Here is a 25,437-nt window from a genome sequence, read left to right as displayed (position 1 = left end):
CCTAGGGTTACAGATGTAGTTCAACTTGAGCCTGGGTTGTATTCTCATTTTGGTTTACGCCATGGCATAGTAACATTTCTTAATAACTTTGAAATTAGTGATACAATAATTGACTTATCTGTTTAAGTCGATGGACTACCATTGTCAAAATCATCTAATAGTTGTTTTTGGCCTATACTTGGTTCTGTTGTGTTGTATGAGTATGTTTTTATTATTGGTGTTTATCATGGGCTTAAAAAACCACAGCGTGCATGTGATTTTTTAGAGAGGTTTGTTGACGAAGCTGTTTCGTTATGCAGCGAAGGAATGTTTGTTAATGGCGTGCATTACAGTGTTTGTGTAAAACACATTATTTGTGATGCCCCAGCAAAATGTTTCATTTTGAATGTCAAAGGTAATACTGGTTATTCCAGCTGTACCAAATGCTATGTTGAAGGTGAGTACAGAGAGAGACGAATCTGCTTTGCTGATACAAATGCTCAGAAAATGACAGACATTGATTTCTTATTACATAGAGATGATGGCTATCACTTAGGTCCATCCATATTGGAAAAAATTCCTAGACTTGGCCTTGTTACAAACATACCTCTTGACTTTATGCATCTAGTTTGTTTAGGTGTTGCTAGGAAAATGATCCACTTATGGTTGAAAGGGAATTTTGAAGTTCGGATTACAAGCACAAAAGTTGACATTATATCCAGTAAATTAGAAAGTATGGCACAGTACACTCCATGTGAATTTGGCAGGAAGCCAAGATCTCTGAGCTTTGTTAACCAGTGGAAAGCCACAGAGTTTCCGCAATTTCTGTTATATATTGGCCCAACTGCAGTGAAATCAGTTTTGAGTGATGATGTATTCAATAATTTCCTCAGTCTCCACATTAGCATCAGACTTCTATGTTCAGATGATAAATTTTCTGAAGAAGTTCTTAATTTTTCCCAATTGTTGATTGTACATTTTGTGACATCATTTGCAATTTTGTATGGTGAGGAACACATCACTCATAATGTGCATGGCCTCATTCATCTTGTTGATGTAAAGGCATTTGGATCACTTGATACATTCAGTGCCTTTAAATTTTAAAATTTTATGCAGTCCCTGAAGAAACTGATTATAAAGTCGGAAAAGCCATTGCAACAGCTCAGTCGTCGTTACCATGAATTGCAAGACAAACAAGAAAAGAATCCAGTTTCAAAAGGCCTAAAACCAGTTTTAAGGTATCAGCATCATAATGGTCCACTTATTGAGGATTGTACAAAGCCCCAGTACAAGTGCATTTCTACACCAAATTTTTTATACAAAGTGGGAAATAAAGCAGACAATTGTTGTGGCTTAAAAGGAGGAAACATTGTGGTGTTGGAAAACATTGCTCACAAAAATGGGAAGTGTTATGTAATAGGGAGAGAATTCTTAGTCAAAGAAGAACTATTTACATCTCCATGCACCTCTTCCTATTTGGGCATACACATTGTTCACAATTTGTCGGAACTCAAAATTTAGCCAGCAGACGAGCTATTCAACAAATATTACAAGATTCCACACAATAACAAAATTGTTGTTGTACCCCTACTACATATGCAAAATCAGGTAATAAATAAATTTGTTGTATGGATTATAATACTGTATAATAGCCTGTATTTAAAAAGCTTGCATTTTAATAATGCCTGTTTTTCACTATTAATGCAGTAGTATTGCTGTGTTAATTTGTTATTCTTTGAGCAAAACAGTAAAATTGCAATAAAATTTGTTATATGTAAGTAACTTAAAAAAAACTATTTCATACAGGCCACATACTTTTTGGATCAAACCCACTGCCACGTTTGAGAAAGAAATGCCTGAGATAATTTTCTTCCTCTTATTTAGGTCTACATAAAATGGTTGCAAATGCTGGTATTCAGAGGGCCTGATATAAAACAGATATTTTTTCATTACAAAACATCCATTCAGAAAAAAGTGGCAAGCTCAAATTTTTTTTTTATATGAAGAATTACGCCATGGGTTTCTTACTCCTTCGTTACATATAGGCTATGGTATGCTAGTTAATCATGAATTATTTTGTATACGTGAGTCAATTTGCTATCACAATTTGCTGGGCAGCGTAACATGCAAATTTTAGCTTTTACGTGCCATTATGAGAATACTATACGAGCTATCTAGAATTATTCTGTAAGAGGAAACTGTACTCACAAGTAATGTCTACATAACTAACACTATTTCACCAAAATATAAAATGTTTATACTAAACGCACTTCACTCTGATCCATGTACAGTTTCCAGATTGTGACATTTCTCTTCCGAGAAATATACCTGGCAGTTCCATTGTGTTGGCCTTTAATACCGCCAAGTTTCCTAGAAAAACAAGGTCTCTACGAACCTGTGTTTACAGAAGAGAAATGTCAAAATCTGGAAACTTTACGTGGAACAGAGTATATGCAGCAGCAAAACATTCTGTATATGCCACTATATATGATAATTATATTTGAAAACAATCTTATCACGTTAAGTGGTGATAAACAATTTTATTTTTTAGCACACTGCCAGTCATCAGCTGATAGATCTAGGTATCACTTCACAGTATTGCAAGGAATAAGTAATGAGCTGTCTATGTGTATATTTGCTTGAAATGAGAAATATATTTACTAGGCTTGAGCCATCTATGGCGTGAGCTATTCTAGGGTAATATTTTTTTGATTTTGTATGTTTTATGCAGAAATGGACAACTATGCCATAGTAGAATTCAATGACGGCCTTCAAATTATCGCTTCAAAGTGGTTGTCTGAGGACAGAAAATTTTCATACTGGCCATCATTCACCAGTATACAAAGATATGACAGAGCAGTTGAGAAAATGGAATATCCTGAAGACACCTGGTCACGTTTTCCAGTTCTCAGGATAATGGCAACTACAAGTAAGGATTTTGCAAGAATATAGCTTAGTTAGTTACATACCATCTAAATTTAACACAGTATTGATATACTTACTTCTTGTTTTCAGATTCGTTTCAAAAGGGGAAGTCCAAGTTAAAGCAGGCTGAAACAATGTCCGACCTAAACACTGATGATGATATCGATGAAATCCGAAAACGCCGCAGAGAAAATACTCAAAAAAGAATTTGCTCTAGTTCTGATGACGAAGGTTCTGCACCTCCTGCCAAAATATCAAAACTGCCTCCATTCCCAAAGCAACCATCACTACAGATTCAGAAGATCGGGGAATTGGCATCAACATCAGGAGTGCAAAACAATGGTTCTATTGTTGAAAGTCAAAGTAATGGCAGTCTTGATCCTGCATACATTACAGAGAATTCAGGTAAGTTACATTTTTTGTGCATGATATAGAAGTTAGTGACTTTCGTTACCAGTTTGCTTGGCTTATAAATTTGCTATCACAATTTTCGTTTTCAGATAAGCCTTTCCAAAACATGATGTTGAGAATGCTGGTAGATTTGAAACACAAGATGAATTCAGTGATATTATCACAGCAAGAAATTCTTCAAAAACTACAATCTGTGAATACTTGTGAGCCACTGACTGAAAATGAAACATACGAAACCGTAATTAATGACTTCCCTCTCCACACTGAAGAAGCCTTACAAGCACTAGAAGAGAAACTCAAAACTGAAGCAAAGTTCAAAGAATCCATGGTAATACAAAAACTCTATTACTATTTTTTTATTGAAAGTGCATTATTAATCAATAATATATCATGGGTGAGGTATACAAGAGCAGGCTATTGTACTCTGAGTGCAGACTTCTTTGGGTGGCTGATGGCATCTGCATGTCCTAAATGATGATATGAAGTGAATAGAGTAGCGTCAGTATGAAAGGGGTGCGGGGAAACGGATCCCCGACCACGACATCGTCCGGCACGAGTCCCGCTTGTGAAAATCCGGGATCCTACTTCTTCGGGAATTGAACCTGGATCACCTAGGTTGAGGGATGAGTTGTCAGACCTCTAGACTGCCGCGGCGCCATAATTGTTCATCTAGTCAAGTATATTCAAATAAGCCATAAAGTTTGACTAAGGCTTACTATACATTGTTCACTTATTTGTGAAAAATTTCCTGATTGGGATCTTGCACACAGTTTTACTGTGTTTCTAACACAATCTACTTCACTTTTTACTATTAATGCTTAATGGAGGGACATGTCTGTACAGTGGTGTTATTTTAAGACTGGTTCTGTGTTGTGACAGTTTCTTGGTACAATTCCCAACATTCACGGATGCATACCAATATACATACATTCATATATTTCTCACAGAAAAAAAAGTGGACTGTAATGGAATTACATCTTATATCTAATATTACTGTTGTATAAATTTCTGTAAGATAAAAATCTTTACTGTAGCTGCACAGTGAGTTATTACAAAGGTTTCTCGTGCAACCATATTTCACTTAGTGCCCACTTGAATTCCTTGTTTTTGGTTTTTCAGTTCTTCCCAATTTAGGTTTAAAAGTTCTATGAACACCTAATGTTACGTTATATTTCTAAATGTGAAATGTATCTGCTTATAAAAAACTGTGAAAACTTTAAGTTTTAAATAAAAGTTTGTTATTACAGTTCAAAAAATTTTTACTGAATTAGTGATGCAAGTTTTTGATTTGGCCAAGTATAATTCAAAGTAAGACAAATGAGCTAAGATAAACTTGAGCAGTAATTTTCAATAGTTGAGTTGACCAGTTCCAAATGACAAGTACAAAACTTCCACTACACCTGTACCACGATTTGAGTTCCTATCCATGGTCATGATTACAGATGGTGAAACGTGGTGAGATTAATGTTATTCAAATAATTCTTTGTACAGGTAATTTATTTTACCTGCACAAATTGTGTAGATTACAGGTAAGCAAGTTTAAGCTCTGAAAACTGCCCTAAACTACAAATTAGCCTGTGACCTATATCTGTTCAGTTATGGGCAATTTAATTTTTAAAAAAAGACATCAACTTACATATTGGACCTATATGGTCATAGGCATCCAGTATCATGTTCACAGAAAAGACATGTGAATGACTTTCAGTAGCAATAAGTCTATTTGATCAGTTTCCTAGAAAGAAATGCTAATAAAGTAGTACGCCAAAGTTTTTGCTGTGAAAATAGCAATGCAATTTCCCTTAAACGTTATGCATTCAAAATGTATAGGAGATGGCTGTAGAATGTGCAGAAAAATTTAAAAGTGATGTACCCTTGTTCTGTATTGCTATGCTCCTTAGTAATCGACCTTAACAGCACCCCTAGTACCTACATGAAATTGGTATAGTTTGTATCATGTAAGGTTTCCTGATTTTGACATTCCTCTTCTGAAAAAGAAGCCTGACAGTTCCATATTGTGTTGATCTACAAACCATCAAAAATCTCTGGAATAACAAGGCCTCTGCAAACCTTTTTACAGACTCTTTTCTCATAAGAGAAATGTCAACATCTGGAAATCTTATCTGAGCTAGACTATAATGTCTGATTTTATTGGTTAAGACTCATTTTATTTTAAGTAATGATGGTAATGTCTCTGTAAGCAGTGTTAATTGGAATGTTGATCATTACTTTAAAATTGTAATTTTTTTTTGTCAACAGATTAAGGAACTCTCAAAATTTGGTGGGGGCGATATGAAAACAATTGTGAGAAAGCTGTTGGAGTTGATGCTTACGAACCCATTGGGTGATACCTACAGCTATGTAGGGGGAAAAAAGAAGAGAGTGTTTGCATCTTTGCAGTTATGTAAAGTTATTCAAGGTAAATTAAATTGCTTACTATGAAGACTTTTTTAAGTGGGCTTAATGTATTGTTAACATATAAAAGGTAGAAGAAACAGGCCGATAAGTGGGGCGCTGATATTTAGTGCGCAGGCATTTTTGCCCCATCAGTAGTTGGTGCAAAATCAAGTAATTTTTAAAAAGTTATTGTAAATAATAGTTGAAGAGTTACATGCCGGAACACCATGCCGATACTTAAAGAAAGGATTGAAGTTAAAGACAAAACATTCGTTTACTTGATTGATCAATATCTTCTACCTTAAAATAATTAAAAACACAAAAAAAAAAACCTTAACACATCGGTAGTTGGTGTGTCTCCCCTAACTTGAAACTGTAGTCTTAGAGAGCTGCCAGAATGAAATACTCTGTAAATAAGTTTCTGGAGACTGCATTATTAAACAACGAAGTACCAATTCTTAAACAGTTTGTAACACATGACAATTTATGCATTCAAATACCATTTCAAAATTTCAAATAAAATTTTCAGATAACTTGTGTCATTTAAAAATAATTTCTACAAACATAAATTTATCAAATTAATACTGTGGAGACATAGCTTTCTTTTGTATGTACTGCTTGGTAATTTGTATAAACTACATTGGTAACAAGCTTCATATATACAATTGTAGTTTGTTTCATTGGAAACATTTTTTTTGTTTTTTGCACTTGTTTATTGTTGATTACCGGTAACTTTCAATTTAATAAATGAAAAACTTCATTTTGGTTAGAGATTTATTGTTAATTTTGGTAGGGTTAAAGAAAAGTCTGTTAGGAATATGTTTACTTATTAACATATACAAATGCTGATTTGTAATTAATATTGAATCTTAATCGTTAAAAACATTTTGACCAGTAAGCTACCAATATTTTTAAGTATGTGTGCTAAAAGTACTAACAGACATATATGTCCAGACAGAAAATGTTTAAACATAGGATGACACTTTTGTTGTGCGTGCAATCACAATGTTGTACTTGGTTAGACCATCTTCATCTCGTGGCAAATTTCAAACTGCTTGTATGGCAGCGGTAAATTGTGCAGTGACTCACTGCCTGATGAAGCTGATCTGAGCCATCAAAATGACACTATAGTGCTTCCACATATAAGAAATGTCATATGTTGGAATATTTTTAGTCCTAAAGTACCTGCCTGAAAATACTTTCATCCTCTTCTACTTAAGAATATTAATTTAGGCCTATTTTAGACTTGTAAGTCCGTACATGATGAGAATACTTGCATCTGTTTCCATACTGACAAAAATGAAGCTATCAAAAAGTATGATGAGCTCCACTGTATGTAAAAATTGTTACTTTTGTCACAGTTCTGTGTGCAAGTTTTGAAAACAGATGTTTTTTTTACAGAAGTAACTTGAAAGCACATTAAATCTTGTACTGATGATGATGTGGCAGTGTGCATTAAATCATGGCTCCGTCACACGAAAGACAGGGTGCTTCGCGAACAAAAGTAAGTTATAATGTTCCAGCATATTCTTGTACAGTGGATTTTGTATCTTTTGATACCTGATGTATATATTGACATTCTTCTTACATGGAACACATTATGGAGTCTCATTTGTATTACTTCATTTCTAAACCGCATCAATTGAAATTCCTCATGTATTGAAATTATTTGTCATTCCCATGAGAAACAATGGATAGAGAATCCACTGTATGCTTTGTTCCTTGCTGATCATATATCTTGTGAGAACTACGTAGTTAGGTACCTTTCTTAAACTTTTTAATAGTAATTTGTCATCCTCACAGTTCATATAGTAGATGCAACATAAGGAGCAGCCTGCCGTGCGATGCAGATGACTGGAATGATTGTCTACTGCTTCACAATAGTAGCATGAATGGTTTAGATTCCATAGTTCAGTTGACTACTTGACTACAAAGCTCATTCTAAGAGAGTTGAAATATAAATTGCCACAAGTTCATTTGGCCCTATAGCATTCAGGCAACAGTTTGTAAGCTGCTGACTTAAAAAAAAATGTATGTTGAAAATAAGTAACTTTTAATGGTAAGATTACTTGCATAATAAATGGAAAAGTTGTCTATACTCTAACAATGATTAAGTTGAAAGAGTTAAATAGTGTTCGCTGCCTTTTTTTGCAATAAAAGAAAACTGAGTAACCTTCAGGGCCAAACTAATTCTGTGAGTTTATAACCATCAGAACTCTTTATAATGGGTTACATTGTACATGGTGAGTAAAAGGAGTCAAAAAATAAGTATCTTAATATTGTAGTTTATAATCAACACCATATTTTTAAGAATTCCTAAAAATTATCAAGCACATCTGACAGATGCTACTTGCAGAATAGTTCAGCGATGTACTCCAGGTCTCATTTTAAACACATTTAATCTTAACGTTAGAAAACTGCTCAGATCTGAAAAATATGAACAAACTGAAAGAACTCATTTGCCTAAATGTAAAACCCCAAATGATATAAAATGTGAAATAATTATTTTAATAGTTAACACAATGGCCAGCCATCACCATTTTAAATCATTCATGAAAAATAATTAAGTAAATAACTTTAACATAATAATAAATAATTTGTGTACAAGAAGCAAATAAACAAAATTAAATAACCTAGGCATGGTGAATGGGCCAAAAAAACAAAACAACTCATTTCATAGAAATTCCAACCACAATTTTAAGTTCTAAAACACAAATAGTCATGACCGAGTTAAGTCTGTGATACGTAATTACATGTTTTACTGACATGTAACTGGAAAAAAGCCTCACATTTTGTAGAAAAATTATTGTTGTGACTTGGATGCCCACAGCAAGTTTGTCCAGCCAGTTTCCTGTTCGTGAATAATTGTAAGGTGGGGTCACGATCATTCTTGTCATCCGCGAGCTGTCTAGCCATCAAACACCACCTTTTTGGTTCATCACTTATGTGATTCACAATCATCTTTGCAATTGTCATTAGTAAAAATACATTCTACCAACAGTAAATATGAACTTCCCCCTAATTTTCAAAAGGAGGAAAGTGACACTAAAGGTATTGCTTTAATACAGTATTATTAGCAAGCAAAACTGATATGACACAAGATTAAACAAAAACTATATAGTGATAATAATGTATCAAATGGCAAATACTTAAAACTTATTTTGAAAATCCATTAACCACAAGCATTTTTATTATTTTAAACAAATATACCTAATACAAAAAGCAGATCATCAGTAAAAAGTTAAAGTGTGCCAAACTGTGACTGGATAAATAGAAACAGTCCTCTGACTGATGTAGCAGATGATGAAACCTCACACTAAAGGTATTGTTTGGAAAAAAAACACTGCATGCTAGTTTAGTACTCAGCACTTTGATAGGCATAGAGGTGCTTGCTGAATGTAATCGAGCTTTCTGTGCTTCAAAATAATAACTCTTAAATTTAAATGTTTCAGTAGATTGAATATATCCAGTACATCCACACTGCTGGCAGAAGGCTTTCCTGCCGAAAACTTTGATATTAATTTGCAAAAGTGTGCTCTTTAACCCTTAACAAACTTCAACAATTTGTAATATTTGAGGGATAAGCTATCTTCTATAAATAGAAACCTTTGTGCTGATATACAAGAAGGTAGGGTAGCTTCTGCCTCCACCTGTCTTTATAATTGTGTTGGCTCTTGAAAACAACCTTTTAGAATCTTAATATTTTAAAAATTTATTTAACATTATGAAAACAATTAATTTACTATTTTACAAAACATGCTTTTCTGTTAACAATTCACTGCAGTACAAATCTAAATGGCTATTAGGAACTGGCAGTATGTTTTAATGTGACATCAAAAATCCAAGGATATGTTTGTCAAAAAATTGTGGCACCACTTCTTTAACCACAGCTTTAAAAAAAACTGTTAATAAATTAAAACTCTGTTTTATGTTAATAAATTGACTACATGTTATATGATTACGAAGTCACCATTACAGGGTTGCAACACACCTGGAAAACAGGGAAAAGTCAGGGAATTTGAAAGTGGTAGGGGAAAACAGGGAAAAGTCAGGGAATTTTAAAGTGGTAGGGGAAAACAGGGAAAGGTCAGAGAATTTGAAAGTGGTAGGGGAAAACAGGGAAATGTCAGGGAATTTTGTGAGAAGTCAGGGAAAAGTCATGTATATTTGTTTATTTTTGTCAACCTTCTGCTGCAAAAATTATTGCATGGAAATATGAATTTTTTTTCCCTGCATAACACCAATTATGAACCACAGACTCTAATATAAGTGGAGGTAAAAATTTAAAGTGACAACATTTCAGGGGAGGGGGCGTAGGGGGGCCAGACCTGTGCCCATTTCCCCCCCCCCCCTCCCCACCATTTTTTTGCCTACGTCCCTGCAATCACTTGACTTTAACTGCCATCACATCTTTCATTTGATAATAAACATGCTTATCAGATATTACAAGAACCACAGTTTTACAACAGGGTTTTGTAAATAAAAAAAAAAAACAATATTTTAAGAGTTATCAGATTTGCCACCTCCCCAGATTCACCCTAAGTTTAGAAATGTGGAATGACATTTGTTGTACAACTGTTGCAACCCATCGTAGTGAATAAAGAACCAGAATGACATGAACAGATGAAAGGTTCATGTATCTGGACAAATTTAGGCAAACAGTTAACTGTGATTCAAGCACTCGTAGTAGGTGGTACCATTTAATATTTTTCCTACCAGTTGGCATTGTCATAGTGTTCTGGATTCGGATGCTTATCATATAATGATTTTCCTCAGCATGTTCTGACACATATACCTTCTCTTACTTGTCATTCCAGTTCTTTATTCATTATATGTTTTTACAGTGGTACATGTAAATATAAATACATGCCTAATAGAGTCACAGAAGTGACTGATTATATATTCCCACATATGGAATAGGATGCTAGTCATCTGAAATGAATCAAGGTCAGTTTTGTTTAACACCCCTGCTGATCAAAAAGTATTTGCTATACTCTTATTATTTTCTATTTAGGCCTGGCTAATTTAACCTGCTAGCTTTCCTGCCATTTCCATTATATCATGGTAGGTTTTATCAAGGAATTTATATTTTATTTCAGTCTTGCAGTCCACCAGTCTGCTTGTGATCCAACTCTCTAAAAGGCAGATTGGTACAGAATTGTTTTATCAGTCTTTGTTGGTATTGTTTAACCTTATATTTACCAATACAACTTTCCGTGTATTTTTTTTTATATTCATAACTGTATAACTTTTATTTTTTCAGGTTGGTCAAGCCATTGCCCCAGGCCAACGAGAACAATGTGTAAATGAGTCTGTAAATATGTCGTGTGTAAATATGTGTTGTAGAGATCAATAAATACCATTTAAATGTAAAATACATTTTCATTTCCTTGTCTCATCAGTGGTGATTTATAATAACTATTTTACTTCTTCATGGAAATGTTTTTATATGGCCTGTGGTTTTTGGTAACATGTTTCCTAAATCTATATATATGTGTGTGTGTGTGTTTGTGTGTTTGTGTGTGTTTGTGTGTGTGTGTGTGTGTTTTATATATAGTAGCTATGTGAACTATACAAATTTTAATGATGGTTTTGAAACTAATATCCTAAATAATTTGTCACATTAACTTAAAAACATCTTGTGTTTATTTTACATGTAACATGCATTTTTTTCTTCCTAAAATAGAAAAATTATTAAATCACTCTTAAATGTTAACTTGAACTATGTTATTAGTGCCAGTGCTTAAGTAAAACAAGTTGGGTTGTTCTTTCCTGTAATTACAGTACTAAAGTATTGCACATTCATTTAATATTGGTAAAAACAAATTGTCTAATATATAATGTAGTTTATTTATTATTTTTGAGGAAGTAGATAATGTCTTTACTGTGATGATCAAGGCATACATAAGTTTACAAGCATGCCTCACAGTAGGCCTCTGCCTAGCTTAGATCCTGGGTTGTGTACAAGCTTCCATTGTGTGTACTCACAATTGGTGGCATTGAACAAATATCAGTTAAGTGCTACAATTTACCATAAATTGTTTAATTATTTGCATAGATATTTCCTCTAATTTCAGTTTTCCCAGTTATTTTTTTCCAAACTACTCTCTTTTAAAAATTACATAAGTAATAAAAGTGTACTATAACCACCTAAAGTATGTTACAGCAGGCACCAGATGCAGTCATCACATTCATAGATTGTCAATAGTCTGCCGCCTCATTTATTTTACTTACTATCACTTGTTAGCTGAGATCGCAGGGTAGTGTGCTTTAAAGAATATTAGATGAATTTTTTTCCAACATTATTAGGAAATGTTCTTTAGTGCTTGCATTTACACTCTTACTAATGAACATTTTGTAATTTAATTCACACATAACTCAAAAATTGTGTGATCATAAAACTTAGAGTATGGTTATTTACATTGTACCAAATGATCATTTGCTACACATGCCCCTCTGGGACGTCCCTAGGTTTCCGCTGGGATGTCCTGCGGATGTACTGAAAACGTTGATTTCGTAGTCCCACGGATATCCCTGGGACATCCTATGGATGTCGTAGGATGTCCGTGGGATATCCCAGACGTCCTATGCGGATATTCCTTGGATAACCCTGGGATGTCCCTGTGCTGTGTGGGTAGTTTACCGGAAATAAACCTGAAACGATGTGGGATGAATAATACTTTTTTTCAGTCAACACCCTACACCCCCTGTCCTAAGGAGGTTAGACATCCCGGTACCAGCTCTACTACCACCACCCCCCACCCCCCATTTTTTTTTAAATCTTAAGATGTTATTTTATTATTTTTTTTGTTTTGAGTGACATTCTGTAGATCTTGCCGGAGACCGCGGGCCTCCGCGACAAATGGTGGAGGCACCGGGTATGTCTAATTGTAGGGTGTGTGTTTTAAATTTGTTTGGTGTAATGGTGATGTTTGGTTTTAACCATATCTGTTTCAGGAGTAACGAGAAGGTACAGCCAGGTTATTTATTAATGTTTTAAGCATGAGTGATTATTATTATTTTATTTTGTAAATTTGGTTTTATTAATGGCATATTCTGTATTGGTAATCATTTTCTTTTTACAGCCAGTATTTGAGATTAATGTTTATGTTTATCAGCAAGGAACAACAAATTCAGGAGTTTTAATTTGCACACCTTCCATTTTCACATTTTCAGGTTTTAATTAGAGGAGTGGAGACAGCTAGCCTACTTACATGTTCTCTGATTGAGTGTAGAAATGAAATGGTCTTGTTATAGAGTTAAGTATTTTAACAAAGAATTTTTTTTTTAAATTGCCCTTTAGTATTTCAATTGATTTTTTGGTATTGTGTGTGTAATTGTAAGCAGTTGATTTAAGAATTTTTTTTAAGCCAGGTTAGGTAACATTTGTGAGGAATCTGAATGTTTATCAGGAGTAAAATTATTTTTTTTTTAGTTTAAGTATTCTTTTTTTTTTATGGTTGGGCATGTCTTATCAATACACTCTTAGCCTATGTACTGACGACAAGACAGGGATACCTGATATTTGTGGAAATAGTAGTTCAGATGAGGATCCCCTGGTAAAATTACATAAAAATTGTATTTGTTAAACTCAGCACCTAGAGGAAACCACCACGACACAGCTATTTTTGGGGGAGAGAAATAGAATATGTCGATGAGTTTATAAAACAGTTTAGGAGAGCAGCCAAGGTCAATGGTTGGAATGACCAGAAATGTATTGCGTATTTACCCACATTTCTCAGGGGACCAGCTAGCAGCTGGTATGACAGTTATGAGTCAACATTGGAAAATTTGAAAACTTTTGATGAATTAGCCAACGCTTTAAAATCTGCTTTCATTCGTGTAGGTCAGGTAGAAGACCTGAAATTAAGACTTCAGTCAAGAGTACAGGGTGGGGAGGAACCATTTGAATCTTTTATTTACGACGTTCTTCACCTTTGTAATCGGCTTGACCCCAAAATGCCAGAAGCCAATAAAGTGAGATATTTATTAAGAGGCTTACGACCTGATATTGTGGAGAAAATTATGTTGTTTCCTAACAACACAGTAGACCAGTTGCTAGGAAATTTAAGAAACATTGAGGCAGGTCTATACTATTTGATGAGTCATGATAGGTTACAGGGAAATGGGGCTGTAAAACCAGAACAAGTTCCTGTTCGAAATATCAGGGAGGCAGACACAATGAATTCAAAAATAGAAAAGAGCCTAATGGAGTTTGGGAAACAGTTAAAACAGTTGCGCGGAGAAATGGAAGCTCTAAGATTCCATTCTACACCCACATAAAACTTCAGATCCAGCAGGGAAACTTGAAATAAGTTTAATAAACACTTCCAACAACCTAACCAACAGAATAACAACAGTACACCTACAGACACAACCCAAGGGCCCGGTTCTAGAACCTTTGCTAGACCCCAGAGGACAGCTGATGGAAGGACAGCTGATGGAAGACCCATCTGTTTTAAATGCAACAAGCCTGGACACATACAGTGGAACTGTTGGTCACAGCCAACTAACAAGAATCAGGTAAACTAGGCTGGACGAGTTATGCGCGGGGTATTAACTCTTCCCGTAAAAACACAATGACCCTTTTTAAGTACGATGGGGTGTTGAGTCAAAAAACCAAGATTTTTGGGACAGAAATACCCGTTTTTATAGATAGCGGCGCAGCTGTATCTTTAGTGGACAGTAAGTTAATTCCTGAACGTTTTTGGAAACCCGCAGAACCCAGAGTTTTTGCAGGGGTCTGTACAAAACCACCACTTAAAACACATGATTAGGCTAAGTTTCCAATTAGGTAATTTTTTTTATCATCGCCCAGTAGGACTGGTAGAGAGACCAATCCGCGGTCTTATTTTAGGATGTGATTTTCTTACTAAGTATGAGGCAGTAATTTCATGTAAAGGAAACAGAAATACTTTATTTACAATAAACCATCCCTTTGCGAGCATTCCAGTTCAAGGCAAAGAAGTGAGGGAGGCTAAGTCCAGTAATCAAACCAAGGGCAGACACAGAAGGCATGACAAAGTTAACTCACCCCCTTGTGATAACCAGGTTAGGAAGCCATTAACTGAAGATTATCCTACCAGTTTAAACAAAATAGAACCAGAACCTATGTTGCGGATAGGTTGTGTCAGGGTAAAAGAACATTTACGAATAGATGCTCGGATGCACCAACTAATCCCAGTGTGTTTTGAAGGGAATGATTTAGCAGAGGAAGTTATGGTGGAACATGAAGAGAACATTTACAATAAACTTTCAGTCCTAGTAACCCGCATTATTGTGAACAGAAACAAACATACGCACCTCTAGGTCACTAATACCGCAAATCATCAGGTAACCTTACATCAAGGGATGGGTTAGGTTTCTTACATGAATTTGACGACAATGTTCAACAGGAGTCTGGGGAAATTGACAGTTTTACAAGCTAGGGAGCACGATGATTTCGACCTTACTCAACTTAACATTAATCCTACATTACTGCCTGACCAGAGGGATAAGTTAGTAGAAACCTTGTATAAGTATCGTCAATGTTTTAGTTGGAACCCTAAGCAAATAGGACGTACCAAGGAGGAGGTGGTTTTTCTTGATACTGGAGACAGCCCTCCTGTTTCCTCCGTACCTTATAGAGTTTCACCGGGGGAACAAGAAATTATTAACAAAATTGTTCAAGAACACATTCAAAACAAAATAGTATGCCCTTGCGACACCAGCTGGTGTTCGCCTGTTGTTCTAGTTAGGAAGAAAGATAACGATTTCCGCATGTGTGTCGATTACCACAAGCTGAATTTGGTCCTTAAAGATAATAAATACCCTTTAGACCCTATCCCGAGAAGGTTATGGCTGTAAGGAACTTTCCCCAGCCTAATAATCAACGGGGAGTAAGGAGTTTTCTGGGGCTGGCTTCTTTTTATCGAAAGTTCATACGATATTTTTCTCAAATTGCTAAACCTCTTTCAACTCTACTAAAGAAGAATGAGAAATTTGTTTGGGGAAATGATCAAGATAGGGCATTCCGAAATTTGAAAGAAAAATTAACGTCTGTCCCTGTATTGGCCCATTTTCATGAAAATTTACACAGATGCTAGCACACTAGGTATAGGGGCAACTCTATTACAAAAGATCGAGGGGAAACTTCAACCTATTGCATACGCTAGTCGCACTTTGACCCCTGCGGAAACACGATATCCCATCACCCACTTGGAATGTTTAGCCTTGATTTATTATCTGGACCAGTTTCGGCCTTACATTTACCTAAAACCATTCCAAATTGTTACAGACCACCATAGCCTATGTTACCTTGATCGGTTAATAAAATTTAATGCACACAGTGCAGGGAGGTTGACAAGGTGGGCTTTGAAATTAATGGAATACGACTACACTGTTTGCTATAGTAGTGGGAAGTCACACGGTCATGTGGACAGCTGGAGTCGTAATGCAGTTAGCAATGGAACCCTAAATGATGAAGAGAAATCATTAGAATTGCCATTTTTTGTTCTGCAAGATGTTGATTTGGCTAAGATGCAACAGTCTGACCCCAGTTTAATGCCTTTAATAAATGAAGTTAAGCAACCTACAGGACTTAACACAAAATTAAGTAGGCGGGCTAAAAAATTTTCTTTGTTTAATGATGTATTATACCGTAACAATTCTAATCCTGGTGGTAAAGACAAACTGTTAGTTGTACCTGAAAGTCTGAAACCTGAAATTCTGCGGGAGTGTCATGACAATCCTATTTTCGGTGGTCAGCTAGGCGTGGCCCGCACCACTGACAAAATTTCTAAACGTTACTATTGGACAAACATGATCAAAGAGATTCAAGACTATGTACGTAGTTGTCGAGACTGCCAAGGGAAAAAGGGTGTCCCTCAAAGAAAAGCTGGTTTTCTACAACCTTTACCTGTATGTGAGCCATTCGAGCGGATTGGAGTTGACATATTAGGCCCGTTTCCTAAAACCACTTCTTGTAATAAGTATGTGTTGGTTGCTATTGATTATGGCACTAGGTGGGCTGAGACAAAGGCCACCCCTACTAGCAATGCCACAGAGGTAGCCAACTTCCTATTGGAACAGATTATTTGCAGTCATTCTGTGGCTTCGGCTATTCTTACGGATAGAAGAAAAGTTTTCAGTTCTAGGATTGTTAAGGAATTGTTTAGGCTACTTGATATTCAACCTATGATGACTTCTGGTTATAGACCAAATACAAATTGTCTTTGCGAACGATTAAACGGCACAATAACAGTAATGTTGTCACAGTATGTGGCCAGTTCTCAGAAGAATTGGGATGAGTTCCTACCCCTTGTAACGTTTGCTTATAACACAGCAAAACAAGAAACTCTTAATTTCAGTCCTTTTATTTTGAGATCTATGGAAGGGAGCATGTTCTGCCTTCGGAGATACACCTGAGCCAACCGATGGAAGAGGACGAGAGCCTTAGACTGTGGTTCCGCTGGAAGGACATCCTCCGCCAGGCTGCTGCCAACTTGCGAAAACAGCAAAAGGTAGACAAATGCAGGTACGACAAACGAAGATGAGCGGTGAGTTATAAGGTGGGGCAGGAAGTGTTGATGTTTACTCCGATCCGGAAAAAGGGGCTTTCGGAGAAGTTGTTTCATCGGTGGTTTGGTCCTTTTGTGGTTGAGAAAAAAATATCTGATAATCTGTATCGGTTAAAAAAGTGTCAACGTGGTAAAGTTAGCTATGAAGTAACTAATGTGGAAAGAATGAAACCATTCTTTGCTGCCCGAGTTTATTTTTTATTTTTTATGGTGTTGTCAATTGTGAGCTCTGTTTGTGTTGTGCCTAGATTCTTTGTAAGGTATTCAAGTATTTGTTTTTGGTGTTCATTTGTTGTGTATTTTAACCTGGGATACATTTCATTTTGGTCCTGGGTAATTTTGTTTAATAGTGACTTATCAGTTTAAGATTTGGTTTTCAAGTCGCCTGTAAGAGTGTTTCAGGTACCCTCAAAGCCACTCGGGCCCTCATAATGAAGACAACTTGCTGGTGGCTACTGATGGGCATGCTGGTGCTGTCTCGAGGGGATGACGCGCCTCATTCGCCGTCCCAACCTGAGACAGTGGGGGTCATCGCTGGCGCCCATTTCGAAGCTCTACCAAAGGTGATGTTGTATACCTCGTCGGTACCTTTAAATTTTAAGGTCCCCTGGCATTGCAACTGTCAGAAATTCATGAAGGTATAACACTTTTGAGTTCTTGCCCCTCTAACGCATCCTCTGACTGGTGTTCAGTTTTCCGGGAATTAAAACAGGTTATGTTTTACTCAGATATGTTGATGAATAAACTAAATGATGCAGCTGGTGAGGATTTCGAGTATGACAGTGTGGTTAATAGAAGAAAGCGAGGCTTATCCTTTATTGGCGATTTTGTAAGATGGTGTTGTGATGTGGCAGTGACCAGTCAAGTAGAAAGTTTATTTTTAAATCAGCAACAGATATCTCTGCATATCGATCAGATGGAAGCACAAATCATAGATGACCATGTGGTGCTTGCCAATTTGAGTAATTCTATTAGTGTTATAAATGAAGCCATGTCAAGTGTTTTGAAAAGAGTTCAAACGAAATTCACTAACCTTACTGATTACCTCAGAACTTTTAGAGAGGCAATGACAGTTCGTTTTTCCGGGATGGTACAAGAAATAGGTCACTCTTTTCAGTTACAATTACTGTTAGCGGCTCAGTTAGCTAAGCAAGCTCACACTCTAACTCGCATTGAAGTTTTGGATCAATGCCGCTCAAATAAGATTCCTTCTGTTTTGATTACGCCGGCTCTGTTACAAGAAAAATTGCAGGATTTGGACGCTATCCTTGTAAAAGATGGTTATAGATTAGCAATTAGTAGTACTTAAGTACAGGCTTATTTCCATTTGCCTATTTGTAGATGTAATGCATTTAAAGAAAGTTTGTATGTGTCAGTCAAAATCCCTATTGTACGTTATAACTCTAATTGGAAGTTGTTTCAGTTTGTTGGTATACCATTTCGTTGGCAGAATAACACATGTCACCTAGAACATGAACCAAACTTTTTAGCGGCGGATGTTAACCACCTAGTGAAGATCCAAGGACGTAATTTGTTGGACTGCCGGCCTTTGGAGGAGAATTTGTGTTTTGTCCCTAGATTTTCAGGAGACACCATGGGAAGTGCATTGTGTCCCAAAGCTTTGTCTCAGGGGGTTACAATTGAAAGACTTGCAGAACTTTGTACTTTTCAATGCCGTTCCGGAACTCACCTCATGATCACGCAGGCTGGGCCGGAACGCTATTTTTTGACTCACCTTAGGGGCAAGGTGGAGTTACAGTGTGCCAAGAATCCTAACCAAACTTTGTTTATAGATGATGAAGAACGACCAGGTGCTGTGGACATAGAAGTTCCGTGTGACTGTCTATTGTATCTGAATAGTGAATTGAAAAGTTTCAACTACTGCATGTGATTCCAGCAGCCTGGACTAAGCTTAAGAAATTAAAGATTTTTCTACGGACTGCTTCCAGCCACACAGTTTTCCCCTCGTTGGAGGATTGTTTAGATAATGACTGGCCCTCTGCCATTCCTCATTTGAATTTCACGGTTTCTCAGTTCACTAGATTGGACCCCCTTTCTTTTAATAAACCGGTTGAAGTACTGAGTTTCATGGTCAGACATGTTCAGAGTATTGCATTATTTGTGATAGGGGGTATCTTATTTTTGATTATTATTAGAAATCCATACCTTGTGGGTATTGGAACGTTTCCACATGTAGCTGCTCTGGATGAGACTACTATGTTAAATGCGGAACTTACTGTTATGGTTTTTATATTAGGAATTGTAATTAGTATGTTGGCTTTTCTTATCTGGAAGTGTATTTAACTTAAACGAAGTGCACAGAAAAAATTTGAAGACATCGTCCCCAGTCACGCCTGTTGAGGCATCCACGAGTGGAGAGGCTATGGACTTACGAGAACGATTAGGTAATGAAAATGTAATAAAGGCCAAATTGTCCAGTAACACTGGTGATCAATTTCTTGTATACATCATGCTTATCGAACCATGAGGTAAATTTTCTTTGATTGATGGACTCTTCCTATTTGTTTACTGTTATCGCGGTTTGTAATTATTTAAAGATGGTATTTGTTGTTTAATGAAGAATTAGCTATGTTTTTAAAACAATGTAAGTTACGACTAATTATTTGGGCACATTGGTGTATTGTTTATAAAGATCTAGATTTTGCTTGTTAACCAGGGATGACCCTAGGTGTCTGTTATTTTGATAGGTTATGTTGGGTTGGAGGTTAAGCCAAGAGAGAGTTCCTTATCTCCTTTCACACCCTCCCAGTGTCGTGTACTGTGCATCTGAACCAGATACCCATGGACTCGGAGAGCCAGAATCAACTTTAAACTCGACATGTGTTGTTAGTGTAGAAGATGAACTGTTATAGCATCATTCATCGTGCTCATCCCCATTACCGAGGATCTGGGACTATACAGCCTGTACCTGGTGGTGGGAAAAAGTAACTGTTATCCCTTCCAGGAATTGTTGTGGGCTGTGCATGACTCCTGTGGAAGTGCATTTGTTGGATGACCCCAGTTGATTGCGACATGTATGTGGGGACTCTCAGTTTCTAGAAGAGAAGAGACTGTTTGGTCGCAGTGGGGTTCGCCGCTATCATAACATTGCTATGTTGAGAATCCAGTGCTACATTTCTGTACTAGTGATTTTGGTGAACATTCTATCCCGCAGCGGGTTGCTGCCATTATGACTCTGTGAAGATTTTGGACTTCAACTAACCTTTGAAACCTTTGAACTACCTTCTGGTTCCTGGTTCCTACCTATAAGTATATCCTCTTTTGCCCTCGATCCTCTTAAAAAGGGAAGGATATTTTTTGCACATTACTCGTTTTGCTCGAGTTAACCTTTATTTGTAGGTTATGAATTTTGTATCATAATTATTGAATTTGTGGGGTAAATAGGCACCTAGCTTCATCAATGGTTAGGTGTTATTGGTTTCCTACATTGTTTGAGATTTGCCTATGTTAGAAACTGTTAAATGACATTAATGAAAGGTAATTTTACAATTTTGTTATTTTCTATTGTTAAGGTATGTTGCTACCCCTATGTAAGTTTGTGTTTTCGAATCACCTAAGAATAAGTGTTGTTGTTGTTGATAAATCTGATGCTGGGTATGAAAGTTTTACAGTGTTGACGGATGGCACTGGCGACATGCAGCAGAGATGGCTGGAGGTGAGGGGCGCTGCTCCAATGGTTGGACCCTGGGCTTGGGGACGAGCTGCAGATCGTCCTCCGGGATCATGGCTCCAGCTTCTCCTTCGAGCTGATCTGTCACCATCATACCTGCCAACTTTTTAGTTTGGTCATCAAGAAAACTTTTAAATTGGGAAAATTTATCGTAAATCAAATGCGGCAATTTTTTACATGCTTTATGTGCAATTATTTTCTATTTTTCTATTCCATTTGGTTTCTGCTAATTTACTAATGACATGAAGGGCATATCGATGGCCTAGAATGAAAACCTCGTACAGTCAATATTGTAAATGTACTGGGAAACTAAACCTATCCAGAATGTGCCAATTTACACAGCATGCATATGAAAAGCAAAATTATCTAGTACAAAACAAAAGCAATAGTATTCACTAAACAAGATTACTTAAAGACATACCTTGCTATATCACATGTTTGTTACATATTTCAGTCATATCCTGGTTATCATCCTTGATGCAATTTTAAGACTTAGAATGTGCAGCAGTTGCCTTTTTTGCTTTACCTAATACATCTGAGGTAAATCTTTGTTCATAACAAACACAATTCCTTGATTTCAACACAGAAATAGACTGCAAAGTTTTAGATGACATGGAGGACCTAAATTGGGTTCTGTTTATTTTACCATACTGAAAATGCGCTCACATTCTGAATTACTGTGGGGATTGACAGAATTGATAGCATTTGACAGTCTGTTATACTTCAGGAAGCCATCTACTCCACGAACTCTTGATAATTCAGCCAACTTGACATCAACAGTGCCTGCTTTCGTCACTTCCAACCCCGTGTGTGCAGTAATGGTGAAAAAGCTATCAATCTTCTTATTTTCCTCCTCAGAAAGCACGTTTTTCCTATGCTTAGGACACTTAACGTGTGTAGTTATGTCGGACTTACCTCCATGAGCAATACTAAAATCACACCGGCACACTGTGCAAAACACAAAAGTTTCTCCTTTTTGCGATTTCAGAATACACGAGAATTCGTTGTTATACGCAGCACGGTAAGTCTGAATATATTTCTTGTTGGCTAGCTTACTCATGGTTCCCATCACGTAAATACAAAAAAAAAAAAAAAAACACGGTTGCGCAGCACTCCATTGGAACTACGAACAAACTTTGTACCCAATTGCAGCTCTTTAATAATAATAATAGTCAGCCATTTTGGCCTAAGGAACAAGGAACAGACCAAGGAGGTAGGGCTGACTTCACAATTGTGGTCCGTTCCTCCGTTTAAGAAAGCACTTTTTCGTTTAGAAAACAAACGTAGACCAGTCCAAACCATATACAAATAACTAACTATCTCTTGTTTTGTTTTCATTCCGCCTTCCGTCTGTGCGTCGGTAACATGGCCGGTACAGTGAACGGTAATAAACCACCACGCAAAAATAAATCCGTAAGATATTAAAGACATCCGTAAGATATTAAAGACGTCCGTAAAACCGTAAAATAGTATTAAAATCCGTAAAACTTACGGACAATCCGTAAAAGTTGGCAGGTATGCACCATGCTCCGCCTCTCTCGGCTATATGCCAGTCAAGTTAGGCTTGAATGTGCTTGTACACAGTTTAAGTGAAAAACCTCAAGTTATCTTATTACTCAATACAACCATGTATACTCAAAAATAGAGATACAAAATTGTTATGTTATGCTGTATGCAGTAGGATACATTTTTGGATACCTCAATCCCATCTTTAAGATTTGCTCTGTTTGTTATGTCATCGATTCTCCTCTTTTCGGAATTGGCTCGTGCCTCTCAGGCTTCTTTTGTAATCTAAATTGTTAACATTGTAAAATTTTCTTTCAATCCTTTGTATGTAAATTGAATGGTGCATTGCAGAAAGGAGATAAGTACACAATTTAAAAAAAAATTAGTTATGACTAGGAAACCATTATTTGGCCTTTACTGCATCGTCCTGTGGTGAAACGGAACATGTCCATATGTCTGCAATGCTTTTAATAAACACACATTTATTGCGTGCAGTGCTGAACAGAGACAAGTCCAGGACTTGTCCCCTTTCTGTAATGCCAAGTTATCTGCAATCTCCTTGTTCACTATAGAACATTAGAAATTTCTCTTTGGAATGCAACTGGATGTAAAAAAATCGCTGCTTTTTTGTTTTATCTCTGTGTTTTGTTATTAAACAGTGTTAAATTGTCCACTCAGATGAATACACAAATCGATGAAAGTAGAAAAAGAAAACGAGGCCGTAGTGAAGAAATGTATAAAAGAAATGTTATTAAGAAAAGCAGAGTTATGGGTAAAGAATTTGAAAATTGGGTTGGGAAAACTGTTAAACCACGTACAACAGGAAAACCATGTGGGTAAGTGAGAGCTAAATTACCAGTTAATTGTTTGAAAAGTGAGTGAGTGAGATTGTGGGGGCGCATCGGCAGCTAAGGCCATTAGCACCCACAGATTTGTATATTGTAAGCATAACAAAGAACGACAGTTAAAATTGCCCCACAGGGAAAATGACAACGACCAGGGAAACAGATAAAAACTGGTAAAAATTCCCCACAGGGGAATAAACAACATTCAAATAAAAACAGTTAAAAAGTCCCACCAGGGGTAAAAACAACAAGCAAATAAAAACCTTAAAATGCCCCCACAGAGGGAGTAACAACGACCAATTAAAAGGTTAAAAAAAAAAAGTCACCACAGTTTGATAAAATAAAACCAGTTAAAAGACCCCACAGGGGAAATGTCAACAAACACGTTAAAACAGAGTAACCTTTCCCACAGGGGAAAAGCAGCAATCAAGTAAAAACAATGAAAAACAGAGACATAGCTACACAAGCAGTATGTTCAGAATAAAAGGCGACTAGAAGTAAAATTACATGGACATCACAACACATTAAAAAGGCCCACAGTACGTAAGAAGCGGAGTACACTGCTCAATGGTGAGCTCCCCTCACCGAGCAATCCTGAAAGTGTAACAGGAAGGTTAAAAGTAGAGCGGGCCTGGTGATAATGCGGGCACTCCAGAAGGATGTGGCGTACAGTCAGGGGAATGCCGCAGTGGTCACACTCTGGCGGTGGTTCCCCCTGCAGGAGGTACCGGTGAGTAAGGCTGGTGTGGCCTATTCGCAGTCTGGTCATGATCGTGTCCTCCCTGCGAGTGAGATGGTCGGCGAAGCAATGGCGGCGAGGTGTCTCGCAGACGGAGCGGAGCTTGTTGTTCAGAGGGAGGGAGAATGCCACTCCCTCTGCCAGGCAGTCCAAACAATCTCCCGGGCAGCCAGCAAAACATCGCATACAGGGACACGGTGTATGCTAGGTGGAAGTCCACAAGCTTCCTTTGCTGCTCGATCTGCGGCTTCGTTGCCAGGGATGCCTAAATGCCCAGGTACCCACAGGAACTCAACACGAGTACCCCTGAGTTCCACGTCGCGCAGTTTCTGGCGAATCAGGGCAAGAACAGGGTGCGAAGTCGAGCCAGACTGGAGGGCCGACAGTGCGCTCATAGAGTCGGAGCACACCATATACCGACGGTGTGTGCCTCCACCGATATAACCCAGGGCCTATAAAATGGCGTAGAGTTCGGAAGTTAGGACACTACAAATAGGGTGTAACCCAAACAAATAACTCTCCTGGCCGTAAATAAAAGAACACCCGACATTTCTATCCGAGCAGGACCCGTCCGTGTACAGGCAGTAAAACCCACAGAATTTGTCACACATAAGGTCTCCAAAAATCGCTCTGTACACAAAGGGTGGTGTAGACGGCTTTGCCCATCTCGCCAGGTCGAGGTGTACCACAGGCTCACGTTGCACCCATTGTTGCTCATGTTGAACAGGGGGTAGCATGTTATGCAGAAGTGCTGTGTTTGCCCAAGCGGCGTGTGCTCGGACACACGCCGGCCTGGTAACACGTGGCTTCGCTGCATACAGTGCTAAACAAGGGGGGTGCAGAAACGACATATGGTGGGGATGTGAGGGGTCTGAATGGACACGCGCTCCATACGAGAGTAGCAGGAGGTCTCGCCTATACTGCAGTGGCAGTTCACCAGCTTCCGCATGGAAACTCACGACCGGGCTGGTACGGAATGCACTGGTAGCGATGCGGAGACCAGCATGGTGAACGCTCGCCAACTGCTTTAACACAGACGGCCGTGCCGAGGAGTAGGCCACACATCCGTAGTCGAGCTTACTCCGGATCAGAGCGTGATACAAACGAAGCAGGGTCATTCGGTCCGCGCCCCAATCTCGACTACTCACCAATTTAAGGACGTTGAGCCCTTTGCCACAACGAACTTTCAGGTCTTTAATGTGAGGCAACCAAGTCAGTTTGGGATCAAACATGAGTCCCAGAAATTTTACCGTACTAGGGACCGGTAGTACTGAGCCATATAGTTTAATCGCAGAGGCATGGAAAAGACTGCGCTTTCGGGAGAAATGCATCACCCGAGTCTTGGCATGGGAAAACCTGTAGCCTTTAGAGGCCGCCGCACCGCAAGCT

General features: G+C 37.6%; 1 protein-coding gene across 1 annotated transcript; it reads left to right on the top strand.

Moving 5' to 3' along the window:
• Nucleotides 1-2,453: 2,453 nt before the first annotated feature.
• Nucleotides 2,454-11,137, top strand: LOC134533342 (uncharacterized). The gene is made up of 6 exons (XM_063370864.1): nucleotides 2,454-2,908; nucleotides 2,995-3,309; nucleotides 3,405-3,643; nucleotides 5,572-5,731; nucleotides 7,111-7,213; nucleotides 10,973-11,137. Exons 1-5 carry the CDS (start codon nucleotides 2,698-2,700, stop codon nucleotides 7,119-7,121), a joined length of 936 nt encoding a protein of 311 aa, XP_063226934.1. The 5' UTR covers nucleotides 2,454-2,697; the 3' UTR covers nucleotides 7,122-7,213; nucleotides 10,973-11,137.
• The last annotated feature ends 14,300 nt before the right edge of the window (nucleotides 11,138-25,437 follow it).

This window comes from Bacillus rossius, chromosome 6 (assembly GCF_032445375.1).
Source record: "Bacillus rossius redtenbacheri isolate Brsri chromosome 6, Brsri_v3, whole genome shotgun sequence".
Lineage (NCBI taxonomy): Eukaryota > Metazoa > Arthropoda > Insecta > Phasmatodea > Bacillidae > Bacillus > Bacillus rossius.
The sequence above is the reverse complement of the archived record's forward strand: the minus strand, read 5'-3'. Positions and strand labels throughout refer to the sequence as shown.

What these genes read in the sequence shown, in the direction of transcription:
- LOC134533342 (XM_063370864.1), top strand. Translation starts at nt 2,698, where the DNA reads ATGTTTTATGCAGAAATGGACAACTATGCCATAGTAGAATTCAATGAC. An exon ending in ATACATTACAGAGAATTCAG is followed by an intron (nt 3,310 to 3,404) that starts GTAAGTTACATT and finishes TTTCGTTTTCAG; the next exon opens with ATAAGCCTTTCCAAAACATG. An exon ending in CAAAGTTCAAAGAATCCATG is followed by an intron (nt 3,644 to 5,571) that starts GTAATACAAAAA and finishes TTTTGTCAACAG; the next exon opens with ATTAAGGAACTCTCAAAATT.